The following is an 18221-nucleotide window of genomic DNA, read 5'->3' on the forward strand; positions in this document are numbered from 1 at the left end:
GAAGGATTAATCCCAAATTGCAGTGCTTGTAATTTTGATAGATTTGGCCACATTATCCTTCATGCAGGTAGCACTGATGTACCTTTGCATCACAGCCTCTGGTTCTCCCCTCCCCGAGGTTGCTCTAGAATTTGGGGATCTGCCAATCTAATAGATGAACATTGGCCTCCAGTGTAGCATTTTGTTTTTTCAGTATCACAGCTGTATTGAGATATAATTCACATACCATGCAATTCAGCTATTGAAAGTGTACAAATTCATGATTTTTAGTCTAGTCACAGAGTTGTTCAACCATCAGCACAATCAATTTTAGAACATTTTCATTAGTCCCTCTTCCCCTCAACTCTTCCTCCCCCAGCCTCAAGCAACAGCTAATCTACTGTATGTTTCTATAGGTTTGCTTTTCCTGGACCTTTCATATGAATAGAATCATACACTATGTGGTCTTTTGTGTCTGGCTTCTTTCACTTAGCAAATTCTCAAGGTTCATTCATGTTGTAGCCACATATCAGTACTTCATTCCTTTTTTATTGCCAAATAATATTCCGTTATATGGATATACAATGAGTTATTTATCCATTCATCAGCTGATGGACATATGGTTTTCACTTTTTGGCTATTGTGAATAATGCTGCTGTGAACATTCATGGTCAAGTCTTTATGTTTTCTTTTTTCTCGGGTATATACCTGGGAGTGAGACTTGTAGATCATATGGTAAGTCTATGTTTACCCTTTGAGGAACTGCCAGACTGTTTTCCAAAACAGCTACACCATTTCACATTCCCACTAGCAATGTATGAAGTTTCCAATATCTCCACATCCTTGCCAACAGCTTATTGTTGTCTTTTTAATTACAACCATACTAGTGCATGTGAAGTGGTATCTTGTTGTGGTTTTGATTTGCATCTTCTTGATGACTAATGATGTTGAGCATCTTTTCATGCAGTTTTAGACCATTTGTATATATTCTTTGGAGAAGTATCTGTTCAAATCCTTTGCCCATTTTAAAGTTGGGTTTAAAGTTGAGTTGTAAGAGTTCTTTATATATTCTAGATACAAGTCCCTTATCCAATATATGGTTTGCAAATATTTCCTCCCGTTTGGTATATTCTTTTACTTTCTTGATGGTGACCTTTGGCACACAGAAGTTTTTAATTTTGATGAAGTCCAGTTTGTCTATTTTTTCTTTTGTTACTCATGCTGTAGGTGTCATGTCTAAGAAACCATTGTGATCTGAGGTCACCAAATTTATTTATGTCTGTATTTTCTTGTAAGTTTTTTTAGTTTTACCTTGTATATTTAGGCTTGTGATCCATTTTGAGTTAATTTTTGTGTAGGATTTGAGGAAGGTGCCCTGCTTCCTTCTTTTGCACGTGTATACCCAGTTGTTCCTGTTCCTGCATTGAATTATATTGGCACCCTTGTCAAAAGTCAGTTGACTGTAAATTTGAGTTTATTTCTGGACCCTCAATTTTATCCCATTGATTTATAAGTCTGTCCTCTTACCAGTACCACACTGTCTTGATTACCAGAGCTTTGCAGCAAGTTTTGAGATTGAGAAGTGTAAGTCCTTAAACTTTGTTTTTCTTTTTCAAGATTGTTTTGGCTATTCTGGGTTCCTTGACTGTCCATTTGAATTTTAGAATCAGTTTGTCAATTTTTGCAAAGAAGCTAGCTGGGCTTTTGTTAGGGATTGTGCTGAATCTATAGATCAATTTGGGGACTGTTGCCATCTTAACAATGCATAGTCTTCCAATCCATGCACGTGGGATATCTTTCCATTTATTTAGTTCTTTAATTTCTTTCAACAATTTTTGTAGTTTTCAGAGTATGTTTTGTACTTCTTTTGTTAATCTTATTCCTAAGTCTTCTTTTTATATTATGGCTTATTTTCTTAATTTTATTTTTGGATTGTTTATTGATAGTGTATAGAAATACAATTTTTTTTATATGTTAATCTTATACCTTGCAACTTGCTGAACTTGCTTATTCTCATAATTTTTAAGTGAAATCCTTAGGAATTTTTATATTCAAGATTATGTCATCTACAAATAGAGATAACTTTATTTCTTCATTTCCAATCTGGATGCCTTTTATTTCATCTTCTTCCTTTATTGCCCTGGTTGGAACCTCCAGTACAGTGGTGACAGTGGACATCCTTGTCTTGCTCCTGATCTTAGGGGGAAGGCATTCAGTCTTTCATCATTAAGTATGGTGTTAGATATGGGTTTTTTCATAGAAAGCCCTTTATCACGTTGAAGAAATTCCCTTCTATTCCTAGTTTGTCGGGTGTTTTTATCATGAAAGGGTGTTGGATTTTGCTACATAATTTTTCTGCATCTATTAAGATTATTATGTGTTTTTTTTTACTTTATTGATACGGTATATTACATGGATTGATTTTCAGAGATTAAACTCATCTTGTATTCTTGGGGTAAATCTCTCTTGGTCATGATGTATAATTCTTTTTACATGTTGCTGGATCCAGTTTGCTAATATTTTGTTGAATATTTTTACATCTTATATTCATAAGAGATAATGGTCTGTAGTTTCATATGATGTCTTTGTCTGGCTTTGGTGTTGGGGTAATACTGGCTTCATAGAATGAGCTGGGAAGTGTTCCCTAGTGAAGAATTGGTATTAATTCTTTAAATGTTTGATGGAATTCACCAGTGAAGCCATTTGGGTCTGAGTTTTCCTTTGTGAGAAGTTTTGAAATTACTAATTCAATCTCTTTACTTGTTTTAGCTTTATTGAATTTTTTAATTTCTTCTTAGTTTCAATAGTTCGTGTTTTTCTAGGAATTTGTCCATTTCATCCCATCTAATTTGTTGGCATAGCGTTGTTCATAGCATTTCCTTAAAATCTGCTTTATTTCTGTAAAGTTCATAGTATTGTCCTCTCTTTCATTCCTGACTGAATAATTTGAGTCTTCTCTCTTTTTTTATTGTTTGGTCGAGCTAAAGGTTTGTTAATTTTATTGATCTTTTCAAAGAACAAACTTTTGGTTTTGTTGATTTTCTCCACTTTTTACTTTCTATTTCATTAATTTCTGCTATAATGTTTATTTCCTTCCTTTTATGTGCTTTAGGGTTAGTTTGCTCTTTCTTTCTTTCTTTTTCTTTTCTTTCTTTCTTTCTTTCTTTCTTTCTTTCTTTCTTTCTTTCTTTCTCTCTTTCTTTCTCTCTTTCTCTCTTTCTCTCTTTCTCTCTTTCTCTCTTTGCTAGTGTCTTAAGGTGGAAGTTTAGGTTATTGATTTGAGATCTTTTTTTAACACAGACATTTACAGCTATAAATTTCCCTTTAAGTTCTACTTTACTGCATCCTGTATATTTTGACATGTTGTGCCTTCATTTTCATTCATCTCAAAGTATTTTCTACTTTTTTTGGTGGTTTCTTCTTTGACTCATTGGTTATGGAGGAGTGTATTAATTTTCACATATTTGTAATTTCCCAAATTTCTTTCTGTTATGATTTCTTAATTCATTCCAGTGTGGTCAGAAACACACTTTGTATGATTTCTTTAATGAGGCTTGTTTTATGGCTTCGCATATGATCTATCCTGGAGGATATTCCTTGTGTACTTGAGAAGAATGTATATTCCACTGTTGCTGGGTGGCTTGTGTAGTTTTAATTTGATTTATCTTCTAAGTGAGATTGGGCATCACCTCATACGTTTAAGTGCCTTTTCATTTGTGGTTATTTTTCTTATTTTATGGGCACTCATTATATACTAATTTTATATATATATGAGTTATAGATATTTTTCCTAGCTTGTGGGTTGCCTTTTGAGCTTATGATATTTATCGAGCCATGCAGACATTTCAGATTTTTATGTAGATTGATTTATTATTTTGAAAATGATTTTTAGATTTTTTTTTGTCATGTTTAGAAACACTTTTCCCGTTCTGAGATTAGAAAACTTATTCTCCCTCCCCTTTTTAGAGCTTTATGATTTCATTTTTGTGTGGTTTAATTATGACTGACCTGGAATGTATAGGCATGTGGAATGAGATCAAGATCCAGCTTTGTTTCTTGATGGCAGATTATTGGTCAAAACTAGTCTACGTTTTTCTCACTGGTATAATGCCACTTTCATAATATATTAAATTCCCACATGTTTGGGGATAATTTTTGGACCTTCTTCTATTCTGCTCCATTGATTCGTGTATCACACAGTTTTAATTTCTGTGACTTTATTATAAATCTTATTATCCAGTTGGGCTTCATTACTCTTCTTTTTAGGAACTTCCTAGCTATTATACATTTACTTACAAACTTAAAAATTGACTTGCCTAGTTAAAAAAAATCCTGCTGGGTTTTTTTATTGGGATCACATTCAATTTTTAGATTTATTTAGGCAGAATTGATATTTTTGTAATGCTACGCTTTCTTCCATTTTAGTTCCTGATTGCTGTTGGTATATACATTATTGATTTAACATTTCATTTCCTTCCACTTTACTTAATTCACTTTTTGTTTAATAGTTTTATAGCAGATTCTCTTGGATTTCTCGCATCTACATTGATTACATCAGCAAATAATGATACTCTTCTTTTTTAGTCCATTTTATTCCTTTCATTTCTTTTTCATTGCACTGGCAAGCATCTTAGAGCAAGGTTAACTAGTAGACATGCTTTTTTATTTTGCACTCATTTCCCTGTGAAGTGGCTTTTGTAGGCTGTGGCTCCAGTCAGCTCTACCAGACAATCTCTCCAGGGCCATGCACAGGGATTGGCACATAGATGGAATTTTGGAAGCCTTTGCTTAATTGTAAAAGTGGTTAGAAAAGAGAGCAGGGATCTGAAAAGAGGCCTTCCACAGTAATAATAATAGCTAATATTTATAGAGCACTTCCTGTGTGCCAGACACTTTATAAATAATACCTCATGTTTTCTTGTCAAGCCCAATTACATAGGAGCAATTACGTGGATTCCCATTTTTGATAAGGGGTAAACTGAGGCTCCCTAATGGCTACTTGACTAGGAAGTGGCAAGCTGACATCTGAACCTGGCATTCTGGCTCCAGGCCTTCCATGATGCTTATTCTTTCCTGGAGGGTCCAGAGATACATATGGTGATGTTAGAGGTTGGCCTCTGACCTGTGTTGCCTCTGTGTTAGGGAGGTGGGGATGGTGGAGTGGTCGAGGTGCTTGGAGCAGTGGGGGCATCAGCACAGTGGACAGCGCACCACAAGTGCCTTCTGACTGCACCTTTCTGAACCTCAAGCGTCCCAACTTGCTGCACTTGTTTGCTGTGTGGCCTCAGGCAAGGTTCTGGCTTCTCTGAACTTTGGTCCCATCTGTAAAGTAGGTGCAGCTATAGTCCCTACTTTGCAGCGCTGTCAGGACAGTTGAGTATCAGCTGCATTCAAAGTTCAGTTCTGTGCTTGACATTCAAGGCCCAGCTACCTCCTCTGTCTTCCTCCTGCATTTTCCCTCTGTCACCTGTACCGGTATTAACATCAGCAAACAAACAGCAGTGAGTGCTGTTTATCCAGCACTTACTCTCTGCCTGGCACAAGGACTCTCTTACTTAACTCTCAGATTTTAGGTTTATAATGACCCCCATTTTAAAGATAAGGAAACTGAGATTTGAAATGATTTGCCCAAGAAGATTTAGCTAGTAAGTAGTGGAACCAGGATTTGAACCCAGGTCTGACTGGAGTCCTCACTCTCAACTCCTAAGCTCCTGGCCTCCTCTCCACCCTTAGAAGAGGTGGAGGTGATGTTCTTCCATGTCAGGAAGGAAGGAGTGGGTATGTCTGGACTGAATAATAGTCTTTTCTGGATTCTTCTGGATGTTGTGAGCATCTGTGAGCCTGGAGGAGGGGCCCAGCCTCTGCAAAGGCCAGGAGGCGAGAGAGTGCGGTGCCCTCCCCGGAGAGGGCCCATGGGGGAGGGCCACAGCCCCAGCTCCACAGGGCCGCTTTTTAAAGTCTCCCCGGAAAAAGAAATCATGACAAAGTAATTTCCAAATGTCAAGTGATACAACATGTGAAGAAGGGATTTTCCTTTCCCTCTTCCACACTTTTTAGATGAAATATTGTGAAGAATTTGCTCTTTCCAGAAGTTTCTGTAAACCTCTACAGCACATGTGTGTACACGTCTGCAGATGCACACGTACACATGCACAGGCTAATTTTCTTTATGGAAATAATGGTAGTTCATGTGTCCTACATGCCAGGCCCCACGCTAAGCCTGTTATGTGTGCGTCTATTTAATCCTCCCACCAACCCTCTGATGCAGGTGGCACTACTGCTGCATTTCCAGGTGAGGAAACTGAGGCTCCGAGTGGCCCAGAGGACAGTCTACACTGCCATCTTCCTCTTTTCATTTAACAATTTGTGGAGAGCATCTTCTCCGGCCACGCTGAGCTCCCATTTTGTTTAATCAGCTGCACAGCTGACTGCTCCATGAACGGACCGTCATTTATTTGTCCAGCTCCCTCTGATAAACACGTTTCCGGTTTTCCATGGACAGTGTTGAGTGGAGGAGACCCCATCTGTTTGTGCGGATTACAGAGATGCCTCTGGTGGCCGGAGGAGGGCGCCCTGGAGGGGCCACCACTGCTGTCCCAGGCCAGGATGACAGGGGCGGGCGTGAGGGAGTGGAGAGAGGGTCGGGAGAGGGATGCATATGAGGACGAGGTGGTAGGGAGAATGGGAGAACCAGCCCTGAGACAGCGACATGGGATGGGGGGCAGCCTTAGGGGGAGATGCCAAGTCAGTTTGGGACGCCCTGAGCGCAAAGCACTGGGGGCACTGGTGAGGGAGTGCTGTGGGCATCTCGCCACCTCTCACAGTACGGATGGCGCAGGCCCTCTGTCCGGAGCCTGTGGTCGGGAGCAGCTGCCCAGAGGAAAGGGGCCACCTTCCTCTGGGAACCTCAGACACCCGCAGTCCAGAACCCCCACCACTTCCTCTTGGACCCCAAGGAGCTATCTCTGCTCAGAATGTGCCAGTGGCGGAAGAGATGTAGGGCGCTGGCCCTTCTCCAACAGGCAGATCATGGTGACGTGGCGTTTGGGCCTTGAGAAGGGTCCTGTCTCAAGAAAGAAGACCAAGGCCCGGGAGGGCTGTCTCTCCCAAGGTTACAGAGCTTGGCGGCAGCCCTGCAGAGACTACACCCCGCCCTCTATGTGCTGTCCCTCCTCGAGCACACCCTGCTTTGTCGAAGCTTGAAATCTTGGGCTTTCTCTAGGAACGGGGCTAGGCAGCCTTATCCACTCACGCCCCATCTGTCAAGGGCATCTGGCTGTTCCATGTGAGAGAGGGGGCAGGAGATGGGGCCCACGAGTTCCTCCCCTGGACCCGTGAGCAGCCGAGCCGCTGATTCCCGCCTGCCCAGTGTGGTTTCCTGTCTCCACTTCTTTTCATTCTCACTCTCACTGTGTGACCTCAGGCACATGCCTCAACCTTTCTGTGCCTTTGCTTCCTCATCAGTGAAATAGAAACACTATTAGTATCTACCTGCTAGATTATCATGAGGATTTGGTGAATCAATATTTGCAAAGTGCTTAGAGCAGGCCCCAGTGCAAGGTCCAGGCTCTGGGAGTATCTAAATATCGCAGAATGATATTTGGTCTCTACAATGTAGCATTGCAGGAACAAAGCAGGAGGCAAATCATGTGTCTATGCTCATTTAGTCTTTTGTCTGTTTTGCAAGTATTTTAGAGCACCTAGTAGGGATATGGAGATGGAGCTGACCTGGTTCTGCCTTCAGGTAGCTTACTGTCACAGGAGCTTACATCTACTAGATGGATCCCAGTTTACAGCCCTGCGTTCATATGATGCTGGAAGGCAATGCACCTCCATGCCCAGGGACTTGGAGGCAGGGTTAACAGTGTGCTGCACTGTCCCAAGCATGTCCCAAGCATGGTTCATGTACGTCCTCATGGATTCTCCCAGCAGCCCTATGACGTGGGTACTGTTATTCTCAATTGACAGAGGAGGAAACTGAGGCACAGGGTCCCACGATGGGCTTGTAGGGCTGGGATTCAAACACAGGTAGTCTGCTGCAGGACTCTGGCTCTTAAATTGGACCCACCTGACTCTCCACAAATATGTGGTACTTATATAATCAGAACCCAACCACAAGGACAAAACTTCCCCCAAACCCAGAAAAAATCCCCAAACAAAAATCCAAACCCCACAAACCAACAAACAGTGCAATCAGAGGCCCCGGGCCACTTTAGCCTGGTCTTGAAGGCCCTCTTCTGCTTTTTCTGAATGCCCCAGTGGGGAGTGGTCTTCTTGTTTAGTGTAAGAGCTGAAGGGCCAGGAGCTGCCTTTTTTTCCTTGCCCCTTCTCAGGAGGGCATATGCATCCTCTTGGTGCTGGAAGGGCCTTCAAGGTCCAAGCCCCAGCTCTCCCTCTCCCTCCATGGTACATTAACCAAGTACCTGCTCTTCTGCCCTTGATTACCTCCAGTGACAGGTGGCTCACTCTCCATCATTTACTTCATTCTAAAGAAAGTTTGGGCTCTTAGTTCTTCATTAGCATTTAAATTTTTAATGTGTTTTTTATAATTTTTACTTCCTCTCAGAGTCCTGCAAATAAATTCCCTGTTAAAGCATGCACCCTTTGAGGCAGGACCTGGCCAGTTCATCTCTGTGCCCTGCTTTGGTGACTAGCAGAGGGCTTGCTGTGCAGTCGGTGCTGTGAACACCAAACCAGGGCACCATGACCCCAAGGGATTGGGTTGCCATAGAAACTGGCCTTCCCAGGCCTGTTGGCATGTCCCTCAGGAAGCCCTGGTGATCCTTTGAGTAGGTCTCCCAGGGCCTTCCCAGCCCCACTTTCTCTGAATCAGGTGGTCCCCATTGTGCATATGGGCAGCCTGAGACCCAGAGGGTTACAAGGACTCGCTAAGGTTCACACAGAGAGGGGGTGTTACAGAGCTGGACTTGGCACTCAGAGCAGACAGTCTTGCCTGAGGCCCCCACTGGTCACGGGGACTTTTCCGCATTCACAGGTTCTCAGAGGAAGTTCTGGACTGATTCCAGGGCCTGCAGCATCCCCCAGAGAATAATTAGAACTCACCATGCCGGTGTGGCCAGTATCACACAATGTCAGTAATAGCTGATGTGGCAGAGTGACCTACTATGTTCTCAGCACTCTGCCTTGCCTCCTTCAGTTATCACAATGACCTCATCATTTCCAGATGAAGAAACGGGGCACACAGAGAACTTAAATCACTTGCCTGAGGTTCACACAGCCAATTAGGGACAGATTCGGGATCTGAATCTGGGGAGCCTGGCTTCAGAGCCCACTTTTAACTGCCATGCCGTACCCAGCCTCACTCTTGATCTTGCTTTGGGAAGAACGAACGATATTTCAGGTCTGAGAAGAGCTTAACATCAGGCCTGCCGGAGTCAGAGCCTGAAAAATCGTGACCGAAGAATCAGAGCCACGGCAATTTCTCTTTCTAATCATACCCTCCCAACACCCCTGAGAAGTCTGCTTTATCCTTGCTTTGCAGATGAGGACGCTGAGGCCCAGAGAGGGGAAGTGACTTGTCTACGGTCACACAGCGGGGAGAGGTGGAGCAGGGTCTCTAGTCCAAGACCCCTGACTCCATACCTGGTGTTCGTGCTGAGGCCTCAGGCTGCTTCCCAGGTCCTCTGGGATAGCCCCTGTCTTCCACCAGGTGAGATGATGACCTGTCAGGGCTGCCAAGATGAGGGAACGGGGAGAGGTGGCCATGATGGTTAAGAAGACCCTGGCCAGGCTCATTGGGAGCCGGGACCTGTGGATGGGGACGTGGGAAGCAGGGGAAAGTGGGGAAGATTAGGGCTTCTGCTTATGAGGCTTTCTTCTGTGCTTCACCCTGTACCAAGGAAGCCCTTGTGTTGATCGCCACGTCACCCAAATTTGGGTAACAGTTGTGTTTCCTCAGGGGCACTTGATCCACAGTGGGCGATCAACGTGTTAAGGGGTGCCATCATTATTCCCATTTTACAGGTGAAGAAGCTTGAGGTTGTGAAAGACTAACTTAACCTAATGGGGCTAGTACTCCTCTTTGGGCCTGTTTCCCCATCTGTAGAATGGGTGGATGTTAGCCTGGGCAGCCCTGCCTGCTCCCAGAGTCCTTCACCCCAGAGTCCTCTCTCATCCCCAGCAGGACCATGGGCAGCAACAAGAGCAAGCCCAAGGATGCCAGCCAGCGGCGCCGCAGCCTGGAGCCTGCCGAGAACACCCACAGCGGTGGCGGGGGTGCCTTCCCCACCTCACAGACCCCCAGCAAGCCGGCCTCTGCTGATGGCCACCGCGGCCCCAACACGGCCTTTGCGCCTGCGGCCGCCGAGCCCAAGCTGTTTGGAGGCTTCAACTCCTCGGACACAGTCACCTCCCCGCAGAGGGCGGGGCCCCTGGCTGGTCAGTGGGCCTGGGAGTGTGGGTGCCGTGTGGGTGGCCCTGGCCCCTCTCCTGGTCGGTCCTGGGCTGCCGTGCCTGGAGGGCTGTGTGCCCTAGGGCAGTGATACCCCCTCTCTGGACTGCTGTTTCTTTCTGTCACTGAAGGAGGAATCTGTGGGTTCCTTGGCCTTGGGGACTGTTGGGAGTTTCCTGGAGGCTTCATAAACTGGAGAGTACACTCCATGGCCTCGAGGGATGAATCTGATGTAAAGTGTAAAGGGGCCTAGGATATAAAGGACTGTAGGGGGCAACTGAGGTCCAGAGAACCGGGGGTTCTCAGGGTGACACGGGGACCAGGTCTGAGGCTTTGCTTTTTGCTCTGGTCGGCCCAGAGATGGATCTGGACCGGAGAGGTGAGTGGCAAAGGGGTGGGGCGGATTAGGAGGGAGAAAGGGAGCTCCGGTCCTTAGAGGGCTGGCCCAGTGCCGAGATGCGCCCCTGCGCCCTCTGCTGGCACTTTGTGGGTATAGCATCCCCAGGCAAGGGATGCTTACAGAGGCAGATGTGGTCCTGGAGACACTCACAAAAGCACATGAACTCTTACCTGGACACACTCAGACAGAGCCACGTGCACACACAGCAGCTCATTCAGAGACATTCATACAGGACATGTACATGTACTGAGCTGGAGACACCATCGTAAACAGAAACCATGCACGTGGAGACACACTCAGGGACGTGTGGATGTGCCCCCTCCAGGCACAGACACACACCCAGCGTGAATGTACACAAATACAAATACACATACACAAAAAACCTCATACTCTCAGATGGAGATACAGACACATGCAGTCAGAAGTCCTTCAAAGACACACATGCTCAGCTAGAAACGCCATCCCGGAGACCCACAGACTTACAGATGCACATACATGCAGTAAGAACACACAGACGCAGACACACCCCCAAGTGAGACAGACCCACACACAATGCCCATTCATTTGTTCAAGAAATAGTTGTGGCGCTCCTACTGTGTGCCAGATGGGAGACCAATTGCCCCCCCCCCCAGGATACAGGGCTCTCCTGTCCACCCCTCTCCCCAGCCATGGCCCTGGTGGTCTGACAGGCCCTACCCCCTCTGCAGGTGGCGTGACCACCTTTGTGGCCCTCTATGACTACGAGTCACGGACAGAGACTGACCTGTCTTTCAAGAAAGGGGAGCGGCTCCAGATTGTCAACAACACGTGAGTGGCCCCCTTCCCCATTGCCCCTCAGGACCCCGACCCTGGGCCCAGTCTGGGGCCAGAGCCACTTCTGAGCATCACCGAGCCAGGAGGCAGCTTGGTGGGCAGCGGGCAGAGCTGAGCATCAAGGCAGCCAAGGTCCAGGGATGGTCCTGGGGCCTGAGGGAGTGATGAGGCAGGCGCCCATGGGCGGGGCTCCGGGAGGGCTCCAGGGGCTGGGATCCGAGTTCAGTAACTGGTCAAGAGAGCGCAGCACTCCAGATCCCAGAACCCGCAGAGGGGCATGTGGTCAGGGCAGGACCGGCCTGGGACCCAGGACTGCAGAAGGCCAGGCCTGTGGAGCTGGGGGCTGTGTCCACAGGTGCTGGGGGTTCTGGGACAGCCAGTAAAGCCAGAGTCTCCAGCTGTAGAGGGAGGGGCCTACATTGGGCAGGGGTTGGGGGACCCATATTGGGGGCCCAGTGTGGGAGGGGTCAGGATGCGGCATGGAGATGAGGTGGTGGGATAGGGCGTGGTGGGCAGGGCACCCGGTAGGGCGTCTCTGGTTCGGGGACTCCAGCCTCAGGGTGGGGCGTCCCAGGGCCGAGCTGGCATATGGGGGAGATGGGGGCCCCTGCCAGGCCCTGGGGCCCCGGTGAGTGGGGATAATGAACTGGTGAGGGGTGGGTGGGGCTCTAGCCAAGGGATGGGGGTCCTTCCCCTCCTCCCCTCCTCCTCTCCTTTCCCTGCCAAGGGTGCAGTGTGGGTGGGGTGCAAGACCTGTCTTGGGGGGTGGGCGGTATAAGCTTTAGGTCATTTGCCTGGGGGTGATCACAGTGGGGACGGAGCTGCTGACAGAGGGCAGGGTACAGCTCCACACCTGCTGCATTCTTGCCCTTGTAGGGCTTCCTGCCCCCTCTCTGCCACCCCCTACCCACCCCGCAGCCTCGAGGACCCCCCTCCCCATTCCTGGCCTGCACCTGCTCCCTCCAGCTCTCTCTCAGCTTCTCCCTCTCTCTGCTTCTCTCTCGCTGGCCCTTAGGAGGAAGGTGGATGTCAGGTGTGTACACACTCCAGGGGCGGCGGGCTGGGTGGGGGCGCTTTGCTGGTGGGGGTGGGGCTGCTGGCTGCATGTGCTTCCATATGGTCTCTGGCTCCCTTGGCTGCACCCCCTTCAGCCTCCCCAGCTTCTGTCCTCACCCCTAGTAGTCTGACCAGATCCTGACCTTAACCCCCGGCTGAGAAAGGGGAGGGTCTTTGCATCGCCCCTGTCACTCCCCATCATACCTCCTCCCCCTCCCCCTCCCGCTAGCTCACCCCCTCCCCGTTTAGCCCACACTGAGTGGCAGCTGTGTGCGGAGTCCAGTGTGGGCCTGGTGAGGCCTGGGTGGAGAAGGCCATGCCCTCCTGGAGCCAGAGTGTGGCCAGGACCCAGCCCCAATGCAGACCAAGTGGCAGGCAGACTTGGGGGCCAGAGTCAGCTCAAGCTTTAGGGCCCCTGTTGTGTACCCCCTTCTGTGTAACCACAGGAGCTGGGAGGTTCAAGCATGAACTTGAAAGAAGCACAGTGAAGTCTCAGGGCCGGTGGGGGTGGTAGAAGGCAGTCCCCCTCACAGGGCAGCTTGCGGGAGGGTGCAGTGCTGGAGGGGGCTGGATGCCTTCAGGGCTGTGGAAGGGTGAGAAGATTCTAGAGGGTAGAGTAGGATCTGTGAGCATCCTCAAAGGCCTGGCTAAGGAGATTGGACATCTCCACCATCTCCAAGCATGTCTTGCTTGTTCATGCCTCCCTGCCCTCGTGCATGTTGTTCCCTCTGCCTGAAAAGCTCTTCCTCCCATCTCTGTCTGGCAAACTCCTATTCATCCCTCAAGATCCAGCTCAGGACTGCCTTCTTTGTGAGGCAAAAGGGGAAAGAGGTACCAGGCATTTTTACCCATGTCCTTGTATTTACTCTGCTGCAGTTCCTCCAGGGCTGTAGTGATGGGGGAGGGGCCATCTCCATCTTGCAAATGAGGAAACTGAGACTCAGAGATGTGAGGGCTCTTGCCCAAGGTCACACAGCTACCAAGTAGCAAAGCCAGGATTGGAACTTGGGTAGATGCTCTCCCTGGGGAAGGGGGCTTTCCCTGCCCACCCCCCAACCCCCGCCCCCTGTCCGAGTCCCAGTTCTCTTATGATTTCCAGCTATTTGCATCTGCCTCCCTCCAAACTAAGAAATCCTTGAGGGCTGCTCTTGGACCTGCCACATTTCTGGGTCCCCCATCACCTGTTGCTCAGTACACTGGGGGTTGCCCAGTGTGTGCTGGTGCACGAGATGCGTGAACAGTAATAAAACAGCCACCATTTCTTGTGCCCTGGTCTCGTGCTGAGCCCTCTTAGTTGCGTTGTTTTATTTAGACATCACCATGGCCCTGGGAGGTGGAAATGTTTATTTGCTCCATTTTACAGATGAGGAAACTGAGGTCCAGAGAGGGGAAATAACTTGCTCAAGGTCACACAGCTAGGTGGAGCAGAGGTGGGGGGGTAGGTATGACCCCAGGTCCTTGGAGGAGGGGCTCCTTGGAGGCACAGAGGAGATGGGAGGGAAGGGCCCAAGCAGAGAGGAAGCCTCAGTTTGGAGGCTTTGAAGTACTAGAGGATCTCAACGAGCAACGATGGGACAGGTGTCTCGGGGGTGTGGCCAGAGGGAAGGCTCTGGAAACTTTGATTCTGCCTCTTTCACCCAGAGTTAGAGGGCAGCCCTCACTCCTTTGTCCAGCCCCTTCCCTTCCTTCTTCTTGTCTCCCAGGATGGGCGGGGGGACGTGTGGCCAGGCCTGGGGGCGCCGGGGAGGGGGTGCTGGAAGTGATGGAGCCCCATCCGTGGGAAGCCCTTGGGGTAGGTGGGGCAGTGAGGCACCCCAGTTGGAGGGTGGGGGTAGGTCAAAGCCTTTCTTCACATCGCAACGCTCAGCTGCTCTTTGCCTGAGAAGTCAGCACCATAGAGTTGGGGGCTGGCAGTAGGGGAAGAGGAAGGGTAATGAGATCGGGGTGGGGGAAGGACCTTAGTGGACGATTTACCCAGGTTTAAGGTGTTGAGGTCTCGTACCTCATCCAGGGACACCCTGTGTGTCCTTCTACTATAATTGCTTAGGTTCCATTATTATTAATCGCCTGCCCCCTGCCCAACACCCAGCCTGTGCAGGTGAAGGACCTTCTGAATCTAGCCTGTGGCTGGGCTGGGAGTTGGGGAGGAGAGCTTAAGGATGTGCCTGTCTGTTGCGGTCTGGCTAGGGCTGGCTGGGTTGGGGTCCTCACAGTAGCGGCCTGGGGACCCTGCTCCCTGGATCTTCCTGACAAATGATTCTGGTCCTGGAATCCTGGGAGCTGTGTGGCCTTGGGCCCGAGGAAGCCCACTAGGGTCTGAGGTGTGACTGCCCTGAGCCCCCGCCCTCCAGAAGTTGGAGCCCCTCTGAGTCTGACTCTGGGTTGCTTCCTAAACTGCCCTTCCTCCTACCCGGATTCCAGCAGCTTCTCTGGGGGAGCTCCCCAGCGGGCACTGGCCTCTGCGCCCTTGCTCTCCAGTTCTACTTCCCGCCCTTGGGGTGAGGGACTCCCTCCTGCCCTCCTCACATGACCTACCTTGGCCTCACCCTGCTCTCTCCCCACCAACCGTGGATCCAGGCCTCAGGTCTCAGGAACTTGACCGCCTGGGCCGTGCCCAGCTGCCCTGGCTTGCCTGCAATCCCCAAAGTGCTTCTCTGACCAGTCCCCAAAGCCCAAATGGGTTAAATAGGAGGACCCAAACTGGCACAACTTCCTAGGTTCCAGAGCTGCCACTCTCCCGATCCACATGCCAGCCTGGATTAGCCACAAGGATTAGGCTCCAAAAAGAGGATCCTGAGGCTCAGACAAGTGAGGTCAGTAGCCTGAAGTCACACAGCTAGTGACAGCAGTGGGGATGGAAAATCATAGCTCAGGGACTGCTGGTCCAGTGCTTTCTCCTCTGGCCACATGTGGGAAGGTGAGGGTTGGGCAAGGAACGTGTGTGATTCCCTGCTGTCCCTTCTTCCTGCCTATCATCTGATGAGGACCAGGCCCCAAGGAAGTGCCGGATGCAATGAATCTGCTCAACCTATTAGGTTAACGCCACTGTTACTTCTGACATTGAGTACTGAGGGATAATCAAATTGGTATCCCCGCCAGACTGGACTGATCTGGGGTCTATGGGGCCCCTCACGGTGAGGGCAGAGTCAGCTCCCAGCCACCTGAGGCAGGTTTGAGCCTCACAGACCATTGGCATGAGAAGATGGGGCTTGATGTCTCCATTTCACAGGTGGGAAAACTGAGGCTCAGATGCTAATCACAGTAATTAGCTTCCCCAAAGCCTGGCTTGATGCTGACTGGTTTACATACTTTGCCCACAAGGGAGATTTTGTGAACATTGCCTCTTTTCTATAGATTAGGAAACTAAGACCCAGAGAGGGTAGGGTACTTGCCCAAGGTCACACAGCAGATCCTTATTGGAGACTGGAACTGAGTTGCTTCGGTTTTAAAAAAACGTTTTGGGGAGTGGGGAGGGGTACCACAGAGTTGCAAGTTTAATTGTTTTTCTTTTTTTTTAGTTAAATTAAGATACTAAGAGCTCATGCACATTGAGCACCTACTGTGTGCCAGGCCCTGGGCTGGTACTTTACATCCTCTGAAGGGAGCATGAGTATGCCCACCCTGCAGATAAGAAAACCGAGGCAGAGCCCAGGTAACACAGCCTGCAAGTGGTGAGCTGAGGTGGCGCCAGAGTGGTCTGACTCTGGCCCTCAAGCCCTTAGGTACCTCTCAAGCTGGGGCCAGGCTGAAGTTGGACCTTGGATCCTTTAGTGAGATTGCAGTGCACCTCCATCCCTGCCCTTGTGAAATGAAACCCCCAAACTGAACCATGAGCCCGAACTCGCATGTGGGCTGATGGCAGGGAGCTGGAGGCTCTGCCAGCTGAAGTCCAGGTGATGTCAGCAGAGCTGAACCCGCTTTACTTTTGGAGCCTTGTGTGGCTGGCCTCTGGGAACGTGCTCCTGCTGACCTCCCACTCTTGAGTGGGTGGCTGGGGCTTCCCAGAGGCTGGCTGGCTTGTAAACTCTGTCAGTCTGCCTCATTTTGTAGTCTCTGACCTAGACCCTAGACCCAGTCCCTTGCCCTGCACCCCCTGGCCCTGCTGCCTCCTTCTCCATCTTTCTCTGGTTTCCACAAGGGTCTCTGAGCCTCTGGGAGGCCTCAGGAGGCTGCAGGGGTCCAGAAGGCCAGCTGTGCCTGGCTGTGGGCACACAGGGGCCGTGGTTCTCACCCTTGCTCTGCCGTTGATTCGCTGTGTGGCTTTGAGCAAAGCACTGCCCTTCTCTGTGCCTTATTTTCACCTTTGGTAAAATGAAGACTTTGGACTGGAAGATCTCAGCTCTTCCCTGTGATTTGAGTCCTTGCTGTGTAGCTTTGGGCAAGTCTCTGCCCGGCTCCATGCCTCAGATTTCCCAAGTCCACGAAGAAAGTGCTGGGTTACTCCAGCCTGAGTGCTGTGTGTCCTTGGGCTGGTCCCTAGACATTTCTGAGCCACAGTTTTCTCCATCTGGGAGCTGAGACCTGCCTTCCTTCTTTGCAGGGTGGCCTTGAGGGTCAAATGGGACGGGCAAGTGTGGACCCCACAGTGTGGGTACGCATAGGCAGGTAGATGGAAGTCCTGGGCATCTAAGGGCTTCTTTCCTTGAGGTGGGCTCTGTCCCCTTACTCCAGGGCCCTCTCGCACCCACAGAGACCCTCTGCCTTAGCAGTGATCCCACAGCCAAGTCAGCTCTCACTGTCCCAACGGTGATCTCTTTGCCTCACTCTATCCAGAAGAGACCCACACTCTGGTTGAGCCTTGGCCCACCTGGTTGAGCCCCTGGGTTGGGGATGCTCACCTGTTCTAACCTGTTTTTGGAGAGCTCCCTCAGCCCTACCCTTTCCCAGCCTCAACTTCTCCATCTTCAAAATGGGATGAAGAGTATAGGTCAAGGGCAGTTCAGAAAACCCAGGAGCCTGGGATCCCGGTTCAAGGCCAGACTGTGGCTGTGGGCAAGGGCCTTTCTCTCTCTGGGTCCCGGCGGTGGAGATGGGGGAGCACATCCTGCTTGCTGTGTATTTTCTGAGGGTTGTGGTGAGGTCCACTGCAGCCTTGGATTGAGAAGCTCAGCAAGGCATCAAGCCCCACTGCACCCTGTAGGGAAGGATTCCTTCTCATCTGGGAGTCAGGAGCCTGGGCCTGGCTGTGTGACCTTGAGCAGAGGCCTTTGCTTGTCTGGCCTCAGTCTTCCCATCTGCACAGTGGGAATGGGAGGGGGCTAGACCCTATTTGCCCAGGCAGCCCAATGGGCCTCCCCTCAATCCCCATGGACTCTCTCCCTGTCTCCTCTGATTGCTTTGGATGCGAGGCCTCTGTGGCTGCCCCGCCTGGCCCCCTGTCCCCAGCACTGCCTGGCTCTCCTGCTATCTCCCTCACTCTTTCTGCCTCTCTCTCTCACCACCCCCATCTCTGCCTCTTCTTTCCTGTTGGGCTCTCGCTTTCTCCTCCCTCCTCTGTGTCTCTGGACCCCCGCTCCAGCCAGACCTGGTTCACATTCAGATGGCTGCAAAGGTACTTCTGCC

At 49.7% G+C, this 18221-nt stretch overlaps 1 protein-coding gene across 2 annotated transcripts in view; it reads left to right on the forward strand.

Annotated features, from left to right (window-relative positions):
• SRC (SRC proto-oncogene, non-receptor tyrosine kinase) overlaps window positions 1-18221 on the forward strand; it is a 50582-nt gene that overhangs the window by 20640 nt on the left and 11721 nt on the right. The window contains exons 5-9 of one of the 2 annotated variants that reach the window (XM_032462278.1): window positions 9482-9649; window positions 10121-10377; window positions 11498-11597; window positions 12619-12636; window positions 18178-18210. In XM_032462278.1, coding sequence (XP_032318169.1) covers window positions 10128-10377; window positions 11498-11597; window positions 12619-12636; window positions 18178-18210 — 401 coding nt within the window. In that variant the 5' untranslated portion in view covers window positions 9482-9649; window positions 10121-10127. The remainder of the gene's footprint in view (window positions 1-9481; window positions 9650-10120; window positions 10378-11497; window positions 11598-12618; window positions 12637-18177; window positions 18211-18221) is intronic. The other variant, XM_032462279.1, reaches the window with a different exon arrangement.

Source organism: Camelus ferus, chromosome 19 (genome assembly GCF_009834535.1).
Source record: "Camelus ferus isolate YT-003-E chromosome 19, BCGSAC_Cfer_1.0, whole genome shotgun sequence".
Classification (NCBI taxonomy): Eukaryota; Metazoa; Chordata; class Mammalia; order Artiodactyla; family Camelidae; genus Camelus; species Camelus ferus.